This window comes from Halichoerus grypus, chromosome 11 (assembly GCF_964656455.1).
Source record: "Halichoerus grypus chromosome 11, mHalGry1.hap1.1, whole genome shotgun sequence".
NCBI classification, from domain to species: Eukaryota; Metazoa; Chordata; class Mammalia; order Carnivora; family Phocidae; genus Halichoerus; species Halichoerus grypus.
Window position 1 is genome coordinate 31,970,899 of NC_135722.1, and position 23,274 is coordinate 31,994,172.

Genomic DNA, 23,274 nt, shown 5'->3' on the forward strand with positions numbered 1-23,274 from the left:
AGGGATACAATAAATAGATAGTGGTTGAGGGATAGGAAAAATTAAAAAGAAAGATTTCTACCATCTTAAAGAAGCTTTAGAATCTGAGAAATTGGCATATGGATAATATACCTGATTAAAAAGGCAACGCAGCAGAGGTTCTATATGGGCCAAATTCAGCGTTTTGCTTCCTCTCTCTCAAAGGATTTGAGAGTCAATCCTAATGTTTGAGACTTTCAGATGATGTATTTTGAGACAAAACTGTTGGGAATGTGGACTCTTTTTATTTGGACACCTACTTTCCTTATTTGACTTTCATGGAGCTGCAGATAGAAGGGGAGTCTGGCAAGAAACACGCACCATGCATTGATTCTCAGGAAAATGGGAATGTATCTCAAAGTACTTACAGTTTCAATTCCCTAGAAATGGGTTTTAGGAAATTTCTACTTGCTGTATCTGCCGCTTAGGAAAGGAACTTTTAATTTTGCATGTGATGGACCTGGAACTATTCCAACTAAAGTAAGCTACAGCTAAAATTAATGGTACCATTATCCTGCATTTCAGAAAAAAGAAAAAGTTTGAATTTTCTCCCATGCTGTTGGCACAGCTCTAGCTTGTCTTCAGATGAGCACTGGAGGATAATAAAACAATTAGCTACTGAATATCAGTGGAAAATTTACAGATGGCCAGATTTTGTTCATCAGCTGGTTTCTTTTCCAGAACTTTTGTTTGTGGTTGTGATTTTGCATAACATGAATTTAACACTGTTATCTATTCTACTAGCTAAAATATTCCTGGTCTGTATTAAATAAGGAATTAAATAAGCTTTCATGCTATTCTGAAAAGAAAACCTCAACGTCCAGGTTCTCTGTCATCAAAGTGAGTTTTTGGGCCATAAGACTGGACTCTGGTTGAAAAGTCAGAGAGAATATCAAATCTTTATGTAGTTTTAGTCTTTGCCCATTTTCCATCCTATCTTTTGCTCCGTTCTCCCTTACTGATGGCATTCTTACCACCCTGGGGGCTTCAGGTTGTTGAACGCAATAAGCTTTCCAGCTAGAGGCATTTAAATGTAATTTTCCCTTTGCTCTAGAACCTCTTTTTTCCCAATTTGCATCGGTCTTTTCAGTGTCTATCTTAATCATCATTTCCCAAGGGAAGAATCCCCTAACTTCAGATCAGCTTAGGATCCTGCAAGGCATATTTTCGTAGCACCTTATTTTCCTTCCTAACAACTGGGATCAATTGTGTAATTGGTTGTTGAATGTCTGTGTTGCAGAGTATAAGGTCTATGTTTTTCTGGTTCACCATTGTATGCCTAGTACCTAGAATGAAGAGATGCATAAATGGTATGAATGGAGGAATGAATGAATGAATGAATGACTAATGAGTGGCAAACTGTACTGATTCCTGGATTAGGATAGTCACTGCTTCAAGTCCAACCTAAATACACACACAACTTTTTACTGCCTGCTAATTCATTTAATGTCTTGTTCAGGGGCATTGGTAGGTATTAGAGCATGAACATCAAGCTTCTTCACTAGAGTTTGAAGAAATCAAAGAGCACAAAGCACAAAGGCAGCTTTGAAGAGTGAGTAGGCAGGCCATGTAGCCCACCTGAAGTCCCAGAAGAAGGACATATGTCTGCATCTGTTTTTTGTTTCTAGAGCCCTGCCTTGTCTGTTTGCCCTGACTGATGGGGCAGGCTGGTCAGCTTTGTTTAGCCTGGACTATGTTCTCGCTTCTCTCTCCCTGTAGCACCGTGGCTGCCAGCATCAATGCCTTAGCAACGGTGACCTTTGAGGACTTTGTCAAGAGCTGTTTTCCCCATCTCTCCGACAAGCTGAGCACCTGGATCAGTAAAGGCTTATGTAGGTAGAGCCACTGCAACTTCTACTCCATGTCATGAAATGTGAATATGGTACGTGCTACTCAGGACTCACAGGCACAAATGCACACCGAGTGTATGAGGAATTTCACATAAGGATTCACACTTCCAAAGATATCAGGAGGGTAACAGGGAAGAATTACCAGCTAGCTTACCTTTCACCAACCTTCTATTCGACACTCTTCTGTACTCACCCCACACTCTAGATTCATCACTTCAACATCTCTTGCATATGTCTTGCTTTGACCATATTCATCCCTCTACATGGGAAGATGTTCTGCTCACTATGGCCAGTCACTTTGTCTAATAAAGTCAAATGATTTCTTTTTCTTTTTTATAATTTTTATTTATTTGTTTATTTACTTATTTATGTATTTATTTTTAGTATAGTTGACACACAGTGTTACATTAGCTTCAGGTGTACAACTTGGGGGTTTGACAAGTTTATACATTATGCCAAATTCTTTTCTAAAGAATTTTTTATTACCAAACTCCTGGTAACCTCACTTCAAGGAATAATTGCTCCTTGCTTAATCACACAGTTGCATATTATGTTTATGCTCACTGTAGCACTTATCATATTGAATTATAGTTTTACAGAGTTTACTTCTTTTTCAGTATAAACAAATTATATGTTTATTCACTTATTACAAAAAAATGTAGGTAATTGGAGAAAATATATGTACTTTTTAAACAAAATTATGCCTAATTTTGTTCTGGTTGGTTCTTTTTCCTAGGATAGTGTAGCAAGCATTTTCCTGTGTCATTTATGCATTATTTGAAAACATGGTTTTTGAATGTTTGATCGATAGTCTACAAAATGGCTTACTTTTTTATTTTTATATTGTTACTTTTTAGAATCTTTTTTCATTTTTTGTAACATTGTGATGATACCCATATACATTAATCTTTGATGGCATCCATAATTTTTTTCCTTAGTAAAACCCCCCAACAGAAAATTACCAGATCGGGGCGCCTGGGTGGCTCAGTCGGTTAAGCGACTGCCTTCAGCTCAGGTCATGGTCCTGGAGTCCCGGGATCGAGTCCCATATCGGGCTCCCTGCTCAGCAGGGAGTCTGCTTCTCCCTCTGACCCTTCCCCCTCTCATGTGCTCTCTCTCTCTCTCTCTCATTCTCGCTCTCTCAAATAAATAAATAAATAAAATCTTTAAAAAAAAAAAAAAAAGAAAATTACCAGATCAAATAATACAAATTCACTGACAGTTCTGGATATATATTATGAAAAATATTTCCAGCGTGGTCCAATTAATAATATTTATGTGTGGCAGCAGTGAGTAGTGACATATTTCTCTGTGCACTTGACATTAGTATTTTTAAAAATTGGCCAAATTCATGGGCAAAATAACATCACATTTTGCTTTAATTTACATTTTTTGATTTATAGTGAATTTTGAACATTTTTCAGATGATGAATAACCACTTGTATTTTTTGTGAAAATCTATGCTTTCTGTTTGTCGATGAGATATTAGAAATTTTGCCTGTAAAATCTCTTCATGTATAAAGGAAATGTGACCTTTGTATATTGCAGAATGTCCCCCAGATTTTTTAAAATACATTTTTGATGTACAGAAATTATAATTACATATTTGATCAAATATGTGTATCATTTCTTTTACTATTTTATCTATTTCTTTATGCTTACAAATTTCTTCCCATTCAAAACCCATTTATAGATTTCCTTATTTTTTCTAGATTGTAAATGATTTTATATTTCACATTTAATATTAAATGTATTCAAATTATTTGACTTATGATTTATGAAGAGGATCTAAATTGTTTTTTTTACCTATGTCAGCCAATTTTCTAAGCATCATTAATCCGATAATCTTCACTGGTTGTTAATATTTCAGTGATGATAATATACAATATAAGATTCTTTCATCTGTAAGGATTTAAGGATCTTATATATTATTTTCATTAAATTGAATTACCAATTGCAGGACAAATACCATCTTGTTGTATATTATAGCTTTATAGTGTTTTATTTAAAATATCTGCTAGAGCAAATTCTGTCACTTTTCTTTTAGTTTAAAATTAAAATTTTTTTCTATTGTTGCTCTTTACTTTTTTCCTGCAAAAACAAACTTTGGGTTATACATGTTTATTTATGCTTTAGATTGACTTTAAAATACTTTATTGTATGTCATCTAGCTGCACCTCCATCCCAGTGGGATTGTATTAAATCTAAAATGTTTGGGGGAAGAATTGACATCTTTGTAAGCTTTCTGTCTAGCAATAGCATTTTTCTATTTAGTAGTATCATGTTTTCTATCCTAGATGTTAATTACACTCACATCTTCCTCCTTCAGCTTTTCCTCCTCCCCCTTCTTCTACTTTTCCTTTTTCTTTCTTCTCCTTTCTATGGTATTATGAATGGGATGCTTTCTCCATAGTATCTTCTAAAGCATTTATTATCAAAGTGGAAAACCTATAGTTTCTCTGTTTTGTTTTGTAGAGAGCACATATCTGGCCATTTACCCAACCCTTGTTGGTTCTCAAAATTCTAATTGGTTTTCTTTTAGTGAGCGCCTGAAAATACTGAGTTTTATCACCTCCTTATTCTTAAATATTCTTCTAATTTGGGTTGTTAGTTCTCCATATGCTTTACTTTTTCTCTTACTTTCATAACTTTTTTCTTTTTCTCTGCACACTTCAAGAACTCAAGTTTACTCTTGATGTTACTTTGAGTTCTTCACAAAGTAAATTTCTTAACAATCATGATTTTAATCCTGCGATTGTATTTTGTTCCTTACATTTTATTATATAAATTCAATCCTACAGCAAAATTTAAAGACGTTTGCCATAAATTCTCATATATGTATATATATATATATATATATATATATATATATATATACCCCTTAGATTCTCCATTAATATTGTCCTAATCTTGCTTTTTCATATATCCATCCAGCTCCCTATCCATCCATTAATATATCATATATTTGATACATTTAAAAGTAAATTGCAGATATTAGTGTACTTCCCCCTAATTATTTTAGCATACACATTATTAACTAGAATTGAATACTTGTTTAAAACTTTTTATGTAAAATCTACCTACAATAAAATAGACAAATGGTAAGTATACATTTGCTGAGTTTTGACAAATGCATATACCTGTGTAACTCAACCACTAAAGATAAAAATCATCATTACCTTGCAGAGTTCTCTCTTGCTTATTACAGTTAATCCTTCTGCCACCCCCCCCCCCCCAGCACGGGACAAGTACTATTCTGATATTTTCCACCATAGATTAGTTTTACCTCTCCTAGAATGTCATATACATGGAATCACACAGTACACGCTGTTTTTTTTTTGTAAGACTCCTTTCACTCAGCATGTTTTTGTTTATGAGATTTATCCATGTTGTTTTGTATATCAGTAGTTCATCCCTTTTTATTTCTGAATAGTATGACAGTGTATGGATATACCACAGTTTTTTAAACTTCTAATTCTGTTGATGGACCTAGGGTGTTTCATTTGAGTTTATAATGAATAAAGGAGCTATGAATTCTCTTGTACAAGTCTTTTTGTGAACATATTTTCATTTCTATTTGGTAAATACTTAGGAGTGGAAGTGCTTGGTCAATTACCATTTTTAATTTCTTTATAGTCCTTTCTTAGCTCAGTTGGACCCATTTTCATCTAAATTTATTGGTGTTGCACCCTATCTTGCCATTTTTCACCTCACTTGCTTTCTCTTGACCTGAAGTTGTTTGTTTCATTGAGTCTATGTGTTTTTGCATCATATTAAAATTGCTAAACAGTTTCTAAATACGTTTTTTTCTGCTTCCTAAGGTAAATTATTTCTAGAAAGTATACTGTGTATTTCAGATTTTAGGTTAATATATTCATTCCTTTGGTGATATTCTGCATGGATCCTGCATTTCTCTTTTTTTCTACTTACGCTTGAACAAGGAGAGATCAATGCTGATCACATGTTTGTTAACTAGGTAGGTGAATTGCCTTGATTCTACTCACTATCTTGCACAATGGATTAAAGCTAATAGCAGGTGAATGGGCATTACTTCCAGTACAATTCTCAATTTCTAAAAGATATTCAGAAATATGTTGGATGACAGTAGAAATTTCTTTTATGCCTATGGTTTATTGTCTGATCCTCTGAGCTGATGTAACACTTGGAAAATCCATAGCAATTGCTGCAACTCTGGAACTTTCTCTCCTTTCCACATTTACTGCTTTGTTTGAGGTGCCATACACTCCAGGTCTCTATGGAACTGCCACCAATTTCCCCTAAATTTCCTGCCTCGATGGTTTCTATTGATTGTGATCTGGTGGAAGTATAATGTTTGGGGGAGAGGAGGAATGAATCAATTCTCTGGTCAGCACAAAAAAGTAGAACCTCTGGATTGAGAGATGACTGCCTAGAGTTTCATTTAACATATAACTGTTGGCCCAGCAGAAGGGAAGTCTGTAGTGGACAGAAAACATGTCTTTTGTTATTTTTTTCAGGTAGGCAGAGTTCTCCTTATTCATGAAGCAGTTCAGAATCAGGGCAAACATTGTTTTTTGCAGTCCAGTCTATCCTCTTTAAAGATAATGAGAATAATTTTAGAATTCCAAAATGTTTTGATTGATCAAACTTGGTTTTTAGTGTTGTTGTGAGCTTCCTTATTTTTCTGGCTTATTGAGAAGTTGGAAAATATTGCATTGAAAGTTGCTAGCATAATTTCATTTTAAGAGTGAGTTCCTGAGGGGCGCCTGGGTGGCTCAGTCGTTAAGCGTCTGCCTTCGGCTCAGGTCATGATCCCAGGGTCCTGGGATCGAGCCCTGCATGGGGCTCCCTGCTCGGCGGGAAGCCTGCTTCTCCCTCTCCCACTGCCCCTGCTTATGTTCCCTCTCTCGCTGTGTCTCTCTCTGTCAAATAAATAAATAAAATCTTTTAAAAAAAAGTGAGTTCCTGATAATAAATATCATGAATATCATGTACTAAACTTGAATATAATAATAATAATAATAATAATAATAATAATAATAGCAAACACACAGTACTTTCTATGTACCAGGCACAGCTGGATGCATTATTCATGTGTAATCTATTCCTAGCATGTGAGATCTTTGGGACAGGAATCAGGTGCTGACTTGATAGCTCTGGCACCGGTAAAGTGCCTGACATACGGTCTGGACTCCGTACTATGACATGTCATGTTGGGAACTGAGCTAGATATTTAGCTGAGAGATAATTTCAAACAGAATAAACAAAATCGTTTTCCCTCCATTTCTGTCACTGTGTCTCTGTCTATATTTCCAACTCTTCATCTCTTTCTCCATCTCTTATTTAGTTTAGGGATTATAATGGGAAATTAATGCAATTTTAAGATGATTTTTAAACAAAGATATATAAAAACAATTCTTTTCTTAAAGGTGGTTTAAAAGAACTCGTCATCTTAAAAAGATGACAAGAGGCGTCTGCTTCTTTACTCAGCAAGCTCCCTTGGTCCTGGACGCCCTGCATGAGAAGCCTCAGGGCCCATACTCTGATGGCCCTTGAGGCATTCCCACGTAGATATGTAAACAAATAAATCATTTTGCAATATACTCAGGGCCAGAAGGATGGTATCAATAAAGCACTAAAGAAAGAGATTAGAAAAACTTTCCAGAGTTGCAAATGGCATGAGGTAAAATGTATAGATACTTAGCCATCTTTTTTTTTTTTTTTTTGGATCAAATAATACAATGTTTATTTACATAAATCATAAATTTTGGCCTTTCATAAAGCTGAAAGACTCACATTTTTGTTAGATACTTTTCTTTTTTTTTATTATGTTATGTTAATCACCAAACATTACATCATTAGTTTTAGATGTAGTGTTCCATGATTCATTGTTTGTGCATAACACCCAGTGCTCCATGCAGAACGTGCCCTCTTTAATACCCATCACCAGGCTAACCCATCCTCCCACCCCCCTCCCCTCTAGAACACTCAGTTTGTTAGCCATCTTAAAGATGAAGAACTATTTGAATCCCAGAAAGGTTAGTAACTTCTTCAGCTAACTTTTGATGAGTGGTCAAACTGCAATTACTTCCCACTAATGGAGCCTGGATTAGTCTAGACCAGTGCCTTTTCCACATTTTCATGTTGTGTCCACATGATGGCCCTCTTCCTGAATCCTGGAGAGAAAACCCCTAGAGGCTGGCTTCCAGCTCCTTTTGCCTGACCTGGAACGAAGCCTCCCACATGTCCCTCTTGGGGCTTGCGATGGCTGAATGGCCAGGACAGTTCTCACTGAGATCCTTCCAAAAGGGCTTGCCTCAGAAACTGTCCTGGACAGGAGCTCAAGAAACCCCTCAAAGCCAGCTTGGACCATGGTCATGAGCTTATTTTCTTTCAGGTCTCTTGTTTGGCGTGCTGTGTACCTCCATGGCTGTGGCTGCATCCCTCATGGGAGGCGTCGTGCAGGTAATGAAAGAGAAAAAAGACACCTTTGATTTCAGAGCAGCTCTTTACCCACTTTCTTTGCTAATGCTTTGCCTGTTCCTCCAAGCACTGTATGCTGAGACTCCCAGATACCGGGTCCGAATTAAACATACATGTAAAGTTTCAACTGAAATTACTTTCAGAAGGAGAAACTATTAAAAACCAGTAATGGAAATCAGTGACATGGGACACTGTAATTAAATTAGAAGCCCTTTTAAAATCCAGATCTGAGAATATATGATCCTGAAATAAAAGTAGAAGTGATTATTATAATAGCAAAAAAAATCAGAACAATTGCTATTAATGGAAGAGTTACTATGTTCCAGGTACCATCTCAGATGTATTACTTCATTTAATCACTTCTCCCAGGGTATTATGATTCATGGACTGACTTTACAGATGAAGAAACTAAGAAGTAGAGAGGTGAGGGGATTGTCCCAGAGTCACAGAGTTAAGGAGTGAGGGAGCCCACCTCTACCTGCCTCCCATCTGTCCAACTCCCATTTCCAGAAAAGGATGATGCTAGAAGGAGCCTCAAGGATAATCTGTTTCAGCATCTTCATTTTGGAGATGATTATAGAAAAGAGTGAACATATCCTTCTCAGGTTCTCACAGCCGATCAGTGGCTGAGTTTACATCCCTTGTCTCCCGAGCCACCTCTCTTCCCTCCGCAAATCACCCACCTCTCAAAACAACAGCAGAAAAGCCCATCTTCTCATTCTGCTTTGGCCCTCTCCATCCCACGTGTATCTTTGCATCATTTCAACATCCTTTATATTATCTTGGCATGGCATAGGTTTTCCAATAAATGTTGCATCAACAAAGAAATGCATAAGGGTGCATGAGGAGTAATCACTTACTTTTATAGAATGCATTTTAGTTTGCAGAGCTGTGCATCTTCCTTGATCCTTCCAACGATGACTTATGCAGATTCTGTTCTTCCCATTTTGAGCTTCAGGGAGTGGGTCAGGGAGACTGAGGGACACGGTAATTCAGTTGTCTACATAAGAGTCTTTGGGACTGGAAATCCGGTGCCCTCTCCAGTAAGCTAGGAACTTACTGTTTCATCACAGATGCTTGATAATCTCTTCCCAGTTTTGGGGGCACTTTGATGTTTGCCCATCCACACAGTGGAACTGGCAGTTTTAGTGACCTCAGCAGCTTTCCCAGGGACCACATTTCCAAGTTGACTCTGAGGCATTGGGCCCCATTGCTTCCTCCCCTTATCCCAACATTTACTATTAAGAAAGTATCATGGCGTTGAATTTAGTGAATATTTAAATCTCTATTTTGTTGTCTCCCAGAAATGTTTGCCTTTTAATCTTATTTCCAATTGTGGTAGGAAGGGCTTTAGAATAGACAAGGACCCCTCCAAGACTGGTATAAAGTAAAACTGACTGTGAAGAGGGAATGACTGTGAATGATGTTCTCATCTGCTTGTCCCACTGCTTATCTGCTGGGCCCACTTTCTTGATTGTTTACAATGTAGGCCCCACAGTTCACACAGTTTAGGAGATGCTGTTTGGCAACAGATGGCAATTCTGAGTTCTGGTTTCCTAGAGATATTGTCTATAGGATGGCCCTCTCCTTTCCTTGAATATGTCTGATTTAACAGGTACAGAAAAGCACTTATAATTCCCCTATTTAATTTTACAAACAGCTTTGCTGTATTGAACATAATGGGACATTCATGTTCAGGTTTCACAGATGGGAAGACTGAAGCCTAAGTCCTGTGCACGTGAGGAATAGAGCCAGGTTTAATTTCATGTTCACAAAGCCATCCCATACTCATGGTATGTGTTTGTGGGTGGTGCCCAGGGGCGGGCAGCTTGAATCCTCTTCAACAAAGGTCTTTTTACTGTTCTAGCTTAGGACTTTATAAAGTGTGTTCTGAAGACTTTCATCCTGTGAAATACTCTAAGAAAGCAAGTTTCCAATGTTAGAGACATTTGGGAAATGCTCTACACTGCATTCCCCTCTTAGAAATCCACAGCCGTTTTAGCATATTGAAGGCCCTGGGAAGTCCCAAAATAAAGAAACCTGTTTCACTTTATTTTTTATTTTTATTTTTTAAAGTTTTACTTCTTTAAGTAATCTCTATACCCAACATGGGGCTTGAACTCATGACCCTGAGCTCAAGAGCTGCATGTTCTTCCAACTGAACCAGCCGAGCATCCCCTTTTTACTTTAAATATGTGACTATAGACCATATGTGGGAGGGCAGGGGGTGGTGGTGGTGGCAGAAATAGGGGGAAGGGGCAGATAGAAGCAGCAGAGATCACCCATTAACTAGTGATTTGCAGAGCTCCCTTTGGGAAAGGCCATTCTATCCATTATGCTTCTATTTTAATGATTATCATCTAGTTCTGCTAAGGGCTGTGATGACTTCCCAGCACGTTCTTATCTTAACTTAAGAAAGTGCTTTCTGGGTCCCCAAACAGTCCAACAATCAAATGGCATGCCTCAGGAACCAGAGAGCTCACTAACAGGGTAGGTAATAACAATAAGATAATAATAATAGTGGATAACACTTGAAACTAATGTAACACTGTATGCTAACTAACTGGAATTAAAATTAAAACTTAAGAAAAAGAAACAAAGGATAATAGTAGATAACATTTGGGGGGTACTTATTATGTGCTCCTGAATGCTTAGTCACTATTCTGGCCTTTCTCAGATTCCACATTGAACAATCACAAGAAAACCCAGGAAGCGGGCATTGTGATCCCCACTTGATATATGAGAAAGCTAAGGCACAGCAAGGCAACCCCCCCAAACATATGTTCTTAGCCATCACCCCCTGCTTACAGGAGCGACTTATGTGAGATTTGCCCACTGAGGAAAAAGCTGTTGGATGAGCTTTCAGCCTTCCTTCAATTGAACCTGCTTAAGAACAATAACAAAAAGAAAGATAAAAATTAGTTTAGTTGTGTAAATTACAGAAATATATATTTTCAAAAACCAGAAACTATTGGATTTTTTTTTTCTTTCTATCATGTGAAGACCCTTTTTTTTTCCAGAAGCATATTGGCTGATGACTTTTTAAGAGATTGTTAATGTTTTTTCCTCCACTGGGGGACATAAATGCCTTATCTAAGCGTATTGATTCTCCCATATAATAACTAGTAAATTAGCTTCCAAATTCAGCAACCATGGCAACTATGAATTCATGCTATCAATCAACAGAGGAAATGTCAAGAATATTAAATTAAGTATTGACTTTGGAGAAGAGTATTGACTTTAATCTTATCTGCCTCCTTCTTGTCAAAGATCCATTTGTGGTATTGACTTCATAAAAAATTAACCTGGAAAAACAAACATAACAATGCATTGCAGCTCATCCTTCTAGAGAAAAAAAATCACATTACAGATGGAGGGCACTTGATGGCCTCTTGGTCCTATCTATTTTTCATAAAGAAGACTCTCTGAAATAGAATGTATCTGAATTAATAACAGAAGGTTCACCAAATCATAGTAATGAGAGGCAGGGCCAAAGTTAGAATCCAAATATTCTGACTATTAGTGATGGAATCTTTCAAGAACTCTTTTTTCCTTAAACAATAGGAGGAGGCCATCAGGAGGGTTTGTGTTCTTGACTTTTTTTTTTTTCTGTAGACTTCCTTTAGGAGAGAAAATGTAGGTTTTACAGCCAAACAAACCTAGATTGTATCTCTTAAATCTTACCTTTCCCATTTTCTAAATGGAATTATACCTTTAATATGTTTTCCGTCAGTGCAGTTTTCTCATCTATAAAATTCAGTTAGTGATACCTACTAAACAGGGTAATTGTGAGGATGAATGAAGTCATTTATCTTGAGTGCCTGGTAGTTCATCTTAACTATCTGGCACGTTGGTGGTGCCTGACAAACGTAAGGTATATATAGGATCTTTAGAGCATCCTATTCTCAATTGTTGATCTAAGAGTCCTACAGTTGCATTGATAGAACAAGATAGGGGCTGCACTGCAGGATAGCTAGCTGTGTGTGTGTGTGTGTGTGTGTGCGTGTGCACACACACACATGTATGGCACTTGCACACACTTACATGCATATCAGTGCATGTGTATGTCCAAGACTCTTGGAAGGCCATAGAAAAGGCTACAGGTCAATAGAAAATTAGTTTAATGAAAACTCCTTATCAATTCAGTGGGCTCAATAACAGAGGCTAAGAGATATGGAAATGCTTTGTCAAACTCCCTCAATTTTCAAAGAGAATAGAGCTGTAAAAATGAGAGATGAGATATGGAGTGTCCAGTGGCCTCCCCGTCATGTCCTAACTTAATGCTTCAACATCCTTGAGGTGTTCTGGGTGAGATGGTGGGAGTGGGGTAATCTATTATTATCAAAATGATAGAATTGTTCAAACTAAGTTAGAATAGGTGATCAGTCATGTAAGATATGAAACATTAGTTACAGATATATTTATTTGGTACATTATAAAAAGAAAGGGTTTTTTTTGACAAGATAGAAAATGTAAGCAAATCAATGAGTTCCACCTTAAGGAAAAACTACTTCTACCAAATCCAAATTTCCTGTGTGTATGTATATACATGCACACACACAAAAACACACAAATGTATGTTTGTATGTATTTTTATTATTTTATATAGTGCTTATCTCCCCAGAAGGGAAAAATGGCTTCCAGAAAGCACATGATTAATGAGTTCCACCATCAGGATTAGGACTAAATTTTATCCCGAGTCTAAGAAAGAGTGATCCCAGGCGACCATGGATTCAGGGGAGTGGGCGCATTGATCTGATCTGTCTTGTTCCACAGGCTGCTCTCAGCATCCATGGCATGTGCGGGGGACCAATGCTGGGCTTGTTCCTTCTGGGAATCTTGTTCCCTTTTGTGAACTGGAAGGTAAGGATCCTGCATGTCTCTCCATGATTCCCAGCTAAAACTGAAGCCCAACTTGTTGGGATGAGCACTGGATGAATCACTAAATTCTACCCCTGAGACCAATAAACTACTATGTGTTAACTAACTTGAATTTAAATTAAAAAATAAGTAAAATAAAAGCTCCTGGATCTACCTTTCCAATTGTTTGAAAAATAAAAATAAAATAAATAAAACTGAAGCCCAGCCATTTTCTCTCTCTTCCCACTTCTTGGAAAGGCCATTTCTCTGTACCAGGAAAAAAAATGGTGGCTATTTTCCATAGTAGAAATAAACTAAACTCCTATCTCTGACTTCAGTGAAGCCTTCTTAGAGACAGGAAACAAGGAAAGTAAGATTTGAACACGAAGTACAGATGTCATGGCATCAAAGTTGACTCTTTAGGGTTTAAATTGTCCTCCCTAAATTCAGGGCCCACAAAATGAAATTTAAAATATATACTGAATTCAGGAAAAATTTAGGTTAAAAAAATTTTGAAAACTTAAAAAACTATGTGAATTTCATTTTTTCCATATTTCACCTAAGGTTATCACAAATTTAATTAACTTAATTAACTAATTTAAGAAAGGGAGAGTAAACAATCCTGGTATATTCTGATCTCACAAGCTAATAGTATATCTTTAAGTAAATGTTGGTTGGATGACTTATAATAAATATAAATCAAAATGAACATTTATTTGGAAAAATAGTAACTCTTTAAAATAGCTTAAAACTCATAACTTTCTCAATCTAGCAAAATTGTCATTTTTTTTTTTACTTATTGCTGTCCATACATTTACATGCATATATTTTTAGAAAGTCTTTAGACTACAAAAAAAAAAAAGAAAGTCTTTTGACTACAAAAAACCTGACTGCATATTGTTTAAATACTGTAGGATGCTCGATGAAGCCTGAGTCACATGATCTATCTAATTAGGTCTCTGCAGCTATCTGACCCTTGCTGACTTCTATTCTAGATAAATCTTTCAGAGCTAGGTAAAGAGCATGGATAGGTAGGGAGCATTTGGTAATTTGTAGTGCTTCCCTTACCGTCTTATTTGTTTTATTTTATTTTATTTTTATTTATTTATTTATTTATTTTTAAAGATTTTATTTATTTATTTGACAGAGAGAGAGCACAAGTAGGCAGAGTGACAGGCAGATGGAGAGGGAGAAACAGGCTCTCCGCTGAGCAGGGAGCCGGATGTGGGGCTCGATCCCAAGACCCCAGGATCATGACCTGAGCCGAAAGCAGCCGCTTAATGGACTGAGCCACCCAGGCACCCCCAGTCTTATTTGTTTTAATTAACTTTTCTGATATTGAGTTTGACAAGGATAACTATGTTTTGGGGAGATGATATGAGGGAAGGCAATATCCTGGCCATAAAAAAACTAATAATGAGCTATATAATATATAACATCTTTGTCCTTCTACACATTAACTTATTATCTATGTTAGTGAATTGTGGTCCTTCTATTTAGTTCAGAAAACCACCTTGTTCCAGGTAAAGGAAAGTAAACATTACAAATTTGGGTTACCTCCCCCCTTGTCACTGTCCATGGCTGATACTACTAATCAGTCACGGTTCTCTTTCCACAGAACGTGGATACAAACCCAGAATCCTTCTCAGGATGGCTTTCTAGGCAGCTCCTGTAAATCACTGAGGGTTGAACCTCCTGCTGAAATCCATTCACCCTTTACTGGTAGGCCAGGGGATAGCAAACTACACCCCTCAAGCCAAATCTAGCCAGCATCCAGTTTTCGGTAAGGCATGCAAGCTTAAAATGGTTTTGACGTTTTTAAGTGGTTGGAAAAAATTAAAAGAAGACAGTATTTCATGACCCACAAATATATGAAATTCACATTTCGGTGCCCATAAACAGTTTTACTGGTCATAATTATTCTCCGTTGTTTACATATTGTGTATGGCTGTTTTTGTGCTATAGGGCAGAACTAAGTAGTTGTGACAGACATTGGATGGCCCACGAAGCCTAAAATATTTCCTAGCTGGCTGTTTGTAATAGAAGTTTGCAGACCCCTGGTCTAGACCAAGGCACAAGTATTTGAATCATATACATTGCTTTAGTTTCCCCAAACAATAATGAACAAAACATTCCAGTCCTCTTATCAGAAAAGTATTTTCCTGGATAAATAAACTAACAAGTTATTTTCTCTGACGGAGAAGGCTCAGCTGTCCAGCAGAGACTGGGAGCATCCAGATTTATTCTCCAGTTCTGGTCACTGCCAGAGTGCTCTATCTCCTATGCAGGAGAAATGACTCAATTACTCATTGACTTTTCACTGTTTATCAAGGAATATAACCCTTAAATGACAAGACTAGTAAATATGCTTGCTAGTATTTAGACTCAAACAAAAACTCCAAACTTGTGAGCCAGGGTCTCTGCCAGAATCACTTGGGAAGAGATATGGGAGACAACTAATTGCTGTCAATGAAAAACGACCACTTTGTCTCCAGTTTCTGAGGTTTTCCTGTCAAGCTTCTGAAACTCTTCTACTGGGAACTGAAGTCTCAACAGGTGTTTTTTTCCCTTCAGTTTTGAGATATAATTGGCATATGAAACTGTATAAGTTTAAGAAGTTCAGAATAATGAATTGACTTATATATAGTGAAATAATTACCACATTAAATTTACCATATCATACAGATAAAAAAAGAAAAAGAAAAACTTTTTTCTTCGATGAGAACTTTTAGTATGTACTCTCTTAACTTTCGTGTATATCATACAGTAGTGTTAACTATAGTCATCATGTTGTACATCTCTCAACAGATTAAATGGTAAGAAGAAGCTAAAAGGAGGGGAAAAAATTCCTGCTAGAAATCTAAAAATAGTGACCCTTATGACATTCTCCAATGTTTTCATTGAGGGAACAAGTGACTCCTAAATAAAATTGCATTGTGGGGGTTGGAAAAAAGGCAGTTTGGGTGGGCTGTTTACAGCCCATGTGGCCAAGACTTGGGATGGATAATAAGAATCTCTGAGGCATGGACTCTTCATCTCCTTTTACTTTCAACAGCTTTGTTAAATCTCTCCTTGACTTCTTCTTTCCTTTCATCAAGGGTGCATTAGGTGGCCTGCTGACTGGAATCACCTTGTCATTTTGGGTGGCCATTGGAGCCTTTGTCTACCCTGCACCAGACTCTAAGACGTGGCCCCTGCCTTTATCCACAGACCATTGTGTCCCATCAAATGTAACAGAGTCAGTGCCTACAGTGCTACCTAGCAGGTATGTGGACCTTGAAGATGGTGTTCAGTCCCAGGGAGTGCGTAACCAGGATAGAGGGAGATGCATTCTCCAGGGAAAAGTCCAACGAGCCAGATCTTGCTTTCCTATGAGAATTGCGCCAGGCTGTGCCCAGCATTGAAGAGTGCCGTGCAGGGCTGTTGAATGTTCCGCAGATATCCATTACCCTCATCCCGGGATTCACAAGAGTGAACTCAGCAAAAACATTAATCGGAAGTCTAAGTGCAAAACAGGAGAAGTAGTGGAGGGTTTGAAAATAGGTGAGTGGATATGAAGATCAGAGATGGTGCCCTTGAACGAGTAAAGGACCTGAGTAGAATAGGTTTGTGGGCAATGAGAAGAATGGTTGTGGACATACGCAGCTGGGGACACTGATGTGAACTGGCAGCTTCTAGATCAAACTCAATGGGGTTTAACAAAAGATTTTCCTTCTCTTTCTGGCTGGAATAGGTCATTTAAGATACCAAGACACAGGAGATAACACGGTATAGGGAGAAGACCACGGCCTTTGAAATCAGAAATGCCTAGGTTTGGATGTGGGTTTTACCATTTATCCACTCTATGTCTGCACAAGTTAGTAACTTGTCACTTCTTGAATTCTCAAGTCTTTGAAAGAAAAATGAGGGTAATAATCCTTACTTTGCTGGTGTTTTGAGAGGATTAAATGAGAGAAGATATATGTAGCCTGTAGCACTGTCCCTGACTTTAATAAATGCACAACCTCACACTCTCATTGTTTGTAGAAACAAATCTAAGAAATGTGGGATAGCTCCTTAACTCTGCATATCAGCTGGAAAAATTATTATGGGCTGTGCTGAGGGATGAAGTAGGTAGAGCTGCATCCTAGAACTGTCCTGGCTACATAGTCTATGAGCACTCCATTATGTTGCTTCCACTTGCCTCTGAGTTTCAATTAGTTTAGAACCATTCCATTCCATAAATCTTACAAATAATGCCAACCTATTATAGTTCCCAAGTCCACCATGTTTCTTCTCTCCTGCCTGTGCTTTTTCTATCCTCTCTTCTTAGAGTGCTAAATCCTGGCCCTAACTACATTCCTTGCTTGATTAGCTACTAATTAGTCTTTAAAAATAAGCTCAGGTATTATCTCACACATAAGCCTGGATTTGATACTCTTTTAAATGTTCCCAGAATCCTTTGCTCCTATTCCACCAAGGTGCTACCATTCCTTTATGATTGCCCATTAACTCCTCTATGTAGACGTTGTGGCTTACTCATCTTTTTATCTCCAATATCTGTCACAATTCTTGGCACTAAATCTGGGTTTAATAAATGTCTAAAGCTGCAAAGAAATGGGAGGCACGGTCCTCATTGTATCTCTCATAATTTAGTATCTACATGGCAATATTTGTAATGCAAGGATGGGTTGGATTGAGTGCAATACAAAGCACAACTAGTCTACAATTGATTCTTTAAAAAAAGAATAACCAAATGGCAAAAAATTAAAGTGTTGGAATTTTGAGAAATGCCAGGCCCTACAGTGAACTATCAGCGGTCCTCCACATCATTGCGGATCATAACATCAGAACCCATGGAAGTGCTGACACGTGCTGTTGTCCACAGACTTCCCATCGCCGATACCTGGTATTCGATCTCCTACCTTTACTACAGCACCGTGGGCTGCCTCGGATGCATTGCTGTTGGGATAATCATTAGCTTCATAACAGGTGGGTTCCATACAGTCCTCTCTTTGGGGCCAAGGAAGACATGGGCTGGCCTCATGCATTGGTGGGCTAGGTGGATGGCTTACTGGTGTGATTTTGGATCCATGGCAAGAAGCCCTTCTTCCCAGAGACATATGTCTACTCTCTCCAAGCTGATATACAAAACCATCCTCCTGATTATCATATACATATTATTATTAATATATATAACATATGTTTTTATTATTTATTTATTTGACAGAGAGAGAGGGTACAAGCAGGGGGAGCGGCAGGCAGAGGGAGAGGGAGAAGCAGACTCCCCGCTGAGTGTGGAGCCTGATGTGGGGCTCGATCCCAGGACCCTGAGATCATGACCTGAGCCAAAAGCAAGAGCCAGACATATAACTGACTGAGCCACCCAGGTGCCCCAACAATATCTATTTCATGAATATTAGATATGTTTTGTAGTCTACATAAAATGTGCCTAGTACATAGAAGGTACTTACTAACAAATAAATATTAAGAGCAGTACACTTCTATTTGGTTGAATGTCTTTTGACAGAGTAACATAATGCCAGGGAATATATCATTTCAACTTCAATCTGGAGCTTTAAGAATAGATAAAATCTATTTTATCTTTAGAAAGAAATTTGAATTTGGAAAAAGCTCGTGGACAGGCACAGTGTCTGGTACATGGGAGGAATGAGATCAAGGTTATAACTGATACTCCGCTACCCCATCTAGGGACATTTAGACTAAACTGGCTATTGAATTAAAGACAGCCATTGAATGAGATTGGGTATTTGCGAACAGTTATCATTATACCAAAATTTACAAAGGTTCTAGTCAGGGAACACTGTTAGTCTTTAAATCTTGGTTTGAATATCAATGTGACTGACTCTTACTCCACAGCAGGGTTTGAAAGAATGGGACATTGGACAGGTATGTTTTAATGATTGGAAAGGAGGTGTGAGGAAAGTCTAGACTAGCTGGAGGGAATGTGAGGGTATTGCTGATTCAGGATGCTGGGGTGGAAGGAAGAAGAAACAGTAAAAATAACATTTTGAATTTTACAAATAATGACTCTGATGACCTCTAATATATCTGATGTGGCTGAAAAACTGAGTTTTCCTAGAGGAAGAAATTATGATTCATGCTATCCCTCCTGGTAACCTACAAAGTGTAAGAGTAGAGTTTTCCATAATCCATATTTAAAAATAAATATGGTATCTCTGCTTAACTCTCTATCTGTGAGTTTGCCTGACCTGACAGTTCGTGGATATTTAAAAACTATCCCCACACTCACTTTGAGCAGTTACCAATTTCTGTCTATTAACCAGTCAGGCCTATTTTCACCCTTATACTAAGAAGTGAATAACTTAGTAAGTATACAATACTTAAACCCTTAACAAAGCCTTGGAAGCATGCAATCACCTAATCCGTCTGTCCTTCTGTTAATAGGTCACCAGAGCAGCAAGGATATTCAACCACTGCTAATTAGACCGGTTTGCAATTTATTTTGCTTTTGGTCTGAAAAATACAAAAGACTGTGCTGGTGTGGTGTTCAGCATGACGGTGGGACGGAGGAGGTGAGCTGATGTGTGAACTTCTGAAAAACATACGAGCTCAAAGGGCCTCCCTTTTTGCCGATTTAGACCACCTGAAAAGTGGCTGTGAGAAAGGAAGACAATGAATGTTACAACCCGAATCTTGTTTCAACTTCAGTTACCTAGCTAATTAGCTTCTGAGCACATAAATATGTTGATAGGTAAATGTATCTTTAGGCTGAATTGTTGGCACTGCAAGTGATCAATTTCAAAAATTCCTGTTAACCCTTCTAAAGGTGAATTCTAGGACAAACATAAAAATGAACAGTAGAAAAGGAATAAAACAGGGGTAACAGTCTAGTATCATGGTGAAAAGCACAGCCTTGAGGGTCAGCCCTGGAGAGAATCCCGGTTCCGCGTCTTACTTGCCTTGGGTAAATTGTTTAACCTCTTTGAACTTCAGCTTTTACCTGGGAACCGGGAGGAGATCATCCAGTGCCACCCAGACACAGACGTCTCTAGCTCCATGAAGTGTAAATATAGAGTCAGATGGACAGGGGGAGCTTCTTAGAGAAGCAGCAGGATGCACACCTTTCCTGTCCCACTGAGAATTGCGTTTAGACCAGGCAGGGCTAGAGATACTCTCCAAGTATTATCAGGGTTGTAGCAGCCAAAGACCACCAGGAACAGCCTGGGGTCAGACCAAATTGAACTTGCTGACTTGATGCATCTCCGGGCGGTGGGGACCCTCCAGGGAAGCTGGCAATGCCACCCTTAACAAGAGGGGTGCTGGACGTGACTTTTGTAAGCTTTGGGTTCCCACTGAAGGATTCTGAGAGGAGTCTAAGGGGAGCTGGGAATGAAAACAAAGCTGTCTGGGGCCCATGTGGTAAGAGAGCAATAATCCCTCACGTTGTTACGGCATTTGACAACAGCAGAATCTTGGGAGATGTAACGTTTCCTGTTAAGTTTGCAAATGGTCTTATCTATGTCTGTCCTCTCGGCCTCTTTAAGTGCAGGAGTGTATTTTTTTTTTCCTTTTCTTAGTTGCGGCTTATTCACATTCTTTCAGCCGCAGACATTCTGTTCTTTTAGTACTCTAGAAGACAAACTCTGCACCCATATCACATCACCTAGGTTGTTAATTGTTCTCCTTCCCCCAAACACCCTAATAACATGTATATGAAGTAAAGCTGAGTGTAATAGTTACTGAAGTAAGGAGAGCACCATCGTGACAGGCGTCCAGAATGTGAAGGCAATCTATTTGGCAGAGAAAGCAGCTGATCGAGCACTGTATTGTTTGGATAAATGGATTTTTGAGGAAGTTCTAGAAGGAAATAATCAAGTTATTTACTGATTTACAGACTTATGTTCCTGGGCAAGAATTTCCTGGGATGGATGATAAATCCTGTTGATATAGGCAGCTTCTGTCCTCAAGGCTGCACTGAGAGGGGGAGGAAACACTTAGTATGTCATTCTTGGGCTCCTTCCCTGAAGAATGACATTGGGCAGCCTGTGGGGGAGTCAGCCTGCAGGTCCCCCTCTTATGATCTAGAGGCCTTGCTCTTCACAGGAAGGAAGGGCACCACCACCATCTGAGACATAGGTTTGTCTCTCCTCAGGAGCTGAGACTATTACCTTACAGGGCTACAATACTAACTGACAGATATACAATATACATTTCTTCACACAATGCAAGATATATTGCAAATGCTTACTAAATTGTTCTTTCTGTTTTTATTATCATTAGAGATAGTACCTACATGGATTGAGTTATCATAGTTATCAATCAAGAAAGGCATTGCTTTCATATTTACATGTCATTTGATTCGATATCATATCATGTGATCATATATCATTTGAGGGGGAGGTGCTCAGCTAGATTCTCTCCGTGTGATTTGGAATACATCAAGAGTAACTCCCTAATATGTGTCTTTTCATTTTCCTCAGGAAAACCTTGAGAATGGCAGTTCCTGGAAACAAGGGGTTGAATCTGCCTTACAGAATGGACCCAGGCAAGAAAACCTGGTCCATATTCCAGGCCATGATCCGAAGGACAAAAGCTACAGCAATATGGCGTTCGAGAAGATTACCCATTTCTAACACATGCACAAAAATATAACCCGCCCCCCCCCCACACAGATACACACAGTCCACATCCTGCTTGCCTATTGGTTAGTAGACGTGTGTAGTTGTCACTGCTAGAAGACAGGGATGTCTAATGTCTATTTATACTTATTTATAACCACAAATAAAATGACTGTTCCCCTGGATATTCTCAGGACATTCTTTGGAAGACCCCAACTTTCAGGTAAGAAGAAACAGCCCACCCTTAAGTGCCCTGGCAACTTCCTCCTGGATTAAATTAGGACTGGATGTCACGGCAGTGCAAAGAGTCAGTCCCTGCTTTATGTCATATTAAACTTCAGGGTGTTTTGTTTTGTTTTATTTTGTTTTTTGGTAATTCTTGAGCCATCACATATCTTGGAGTTCACAGGTTGAATGTGGAAGGGGGTATGCATATTAAATGTTTCTCCATCACTGCTGATAAAATGAAGGATTGCCATCCACCCGACCCCCATATCTCACATAGATGGAGACACATTTCACAACACCCCACGTTGCAGTTGCAGTTGGGACACTTAACTACCATTAACCCCCTCACCCTGCGCCACACCCTCATACCTTGAAGTCCTCTTCCAGTCACCCCTCCTCCTACAACTGTCCTGACCAAGCCTTGGGAATAATTTTGCTCAGCACAGGAGAGGGACTGGTATATCTAGTTAGTGCAACAGTGATAACTAAATACGCTTCTGTCTTTGGGCTCTTGGTGTAGTAGGTCTTTCTATCACCTTACAAAGAAAAATTGATTCTGCTCAACAGAAGTCTAGAGTCTTTCCCCAGGGCCGGGTAAAGAGGAACAAGGAATGTCCTATAGGAGACTGTTAGGATAGCATTGTGGAAAAGAACCTCGCAAATAGCTTAGTGGCACACAGATTTCACTAGTCATGGGGTCTTCTTTGGCGCAAAATATCTCATCGACAGGATTTACACTGTACTGATTCAGCTCTGACGTGCAAGCTCAACGTGTTCCATCAGGCTTAGGTGACAGATGAAAAGATCTATATGGTTGAATTCTCGAAAATATTTTTTAAGCTCTGGAGTAAGAGGAAACTATAGAACAAAAGTCGTTAAAAAATGGAGAGGCAGTGAAAGCTTTTTGGAAGAAGCAAAGAAACAAGATCCTGAAAAAGTAAAAAAGAACCAGTGCCACAGGGGCTAGATCAGAGGGAAGATAGTAGAAATAAGCCAGTGTCTCAGTGTCAGGTACATTAAGACAGGTGTCAGATATTTATTTTGGTGGCCAGGTGAGATCAAAGGCCTAGAAGTAGTATGTCAGCAAAATAAAAAGAAATGGTCCAAATGGGCAAGGGTAAGAAACCCCAAAGGCTATGTTGTTTAAATGTAATCCAGGAGGAGAAAACCTTAAAAGAAGCATGAGACAAGGAAAATATTATGTAACCAGTATTTGTTATTAGGGAGAGAAGATAGAAAAATGGGGAAAAATTCAATGAAGGAATTAAAAAACA

At 38.4% G+C, this 23,274-nt stretch overlaps 1 protein-coding gene across 1 annotated transcript in view; it reads left to right on the plus strand.

The window, feature by feature from the left end:
* SLC5A12 (solute carrier family 5 member 12) overlaps nt 1-21,787 on the plus strand; it is a 45,071-nt gene extending 23,284 nt beyond the window's left edge. The window contains exons 9-15 of the mRNA XM_036100909.2: nt 1,738-1,850; nt 8,245-8,312; nt 13,107-13,193; nt 16,289-16,455; nt 18,058-18,161; nt 19,599-19,726; nt 21,635-21,787. Coding sequence (XP_035956802.2) covers nt 1,738-1,850; nt 8,245-8,312; nt 13,107-13,193; nt 16,289-16,455; nt 18,058-18,161; nt 19,599-19,726; nt 21,635-21,787 — 820 coding nt within the window. The remainder of the gene's footprint in view (nt 1-1,737; nt 1,851-8,244; nt 8,313-13,106; nt 13,194-16,288; nt 16,456-18,057; nt 18,162-19,598; nt 19,727-21,634) is intronic.
* Nucleotides 21,788-23,274: the final 1,487 nt, after the last annotated feature.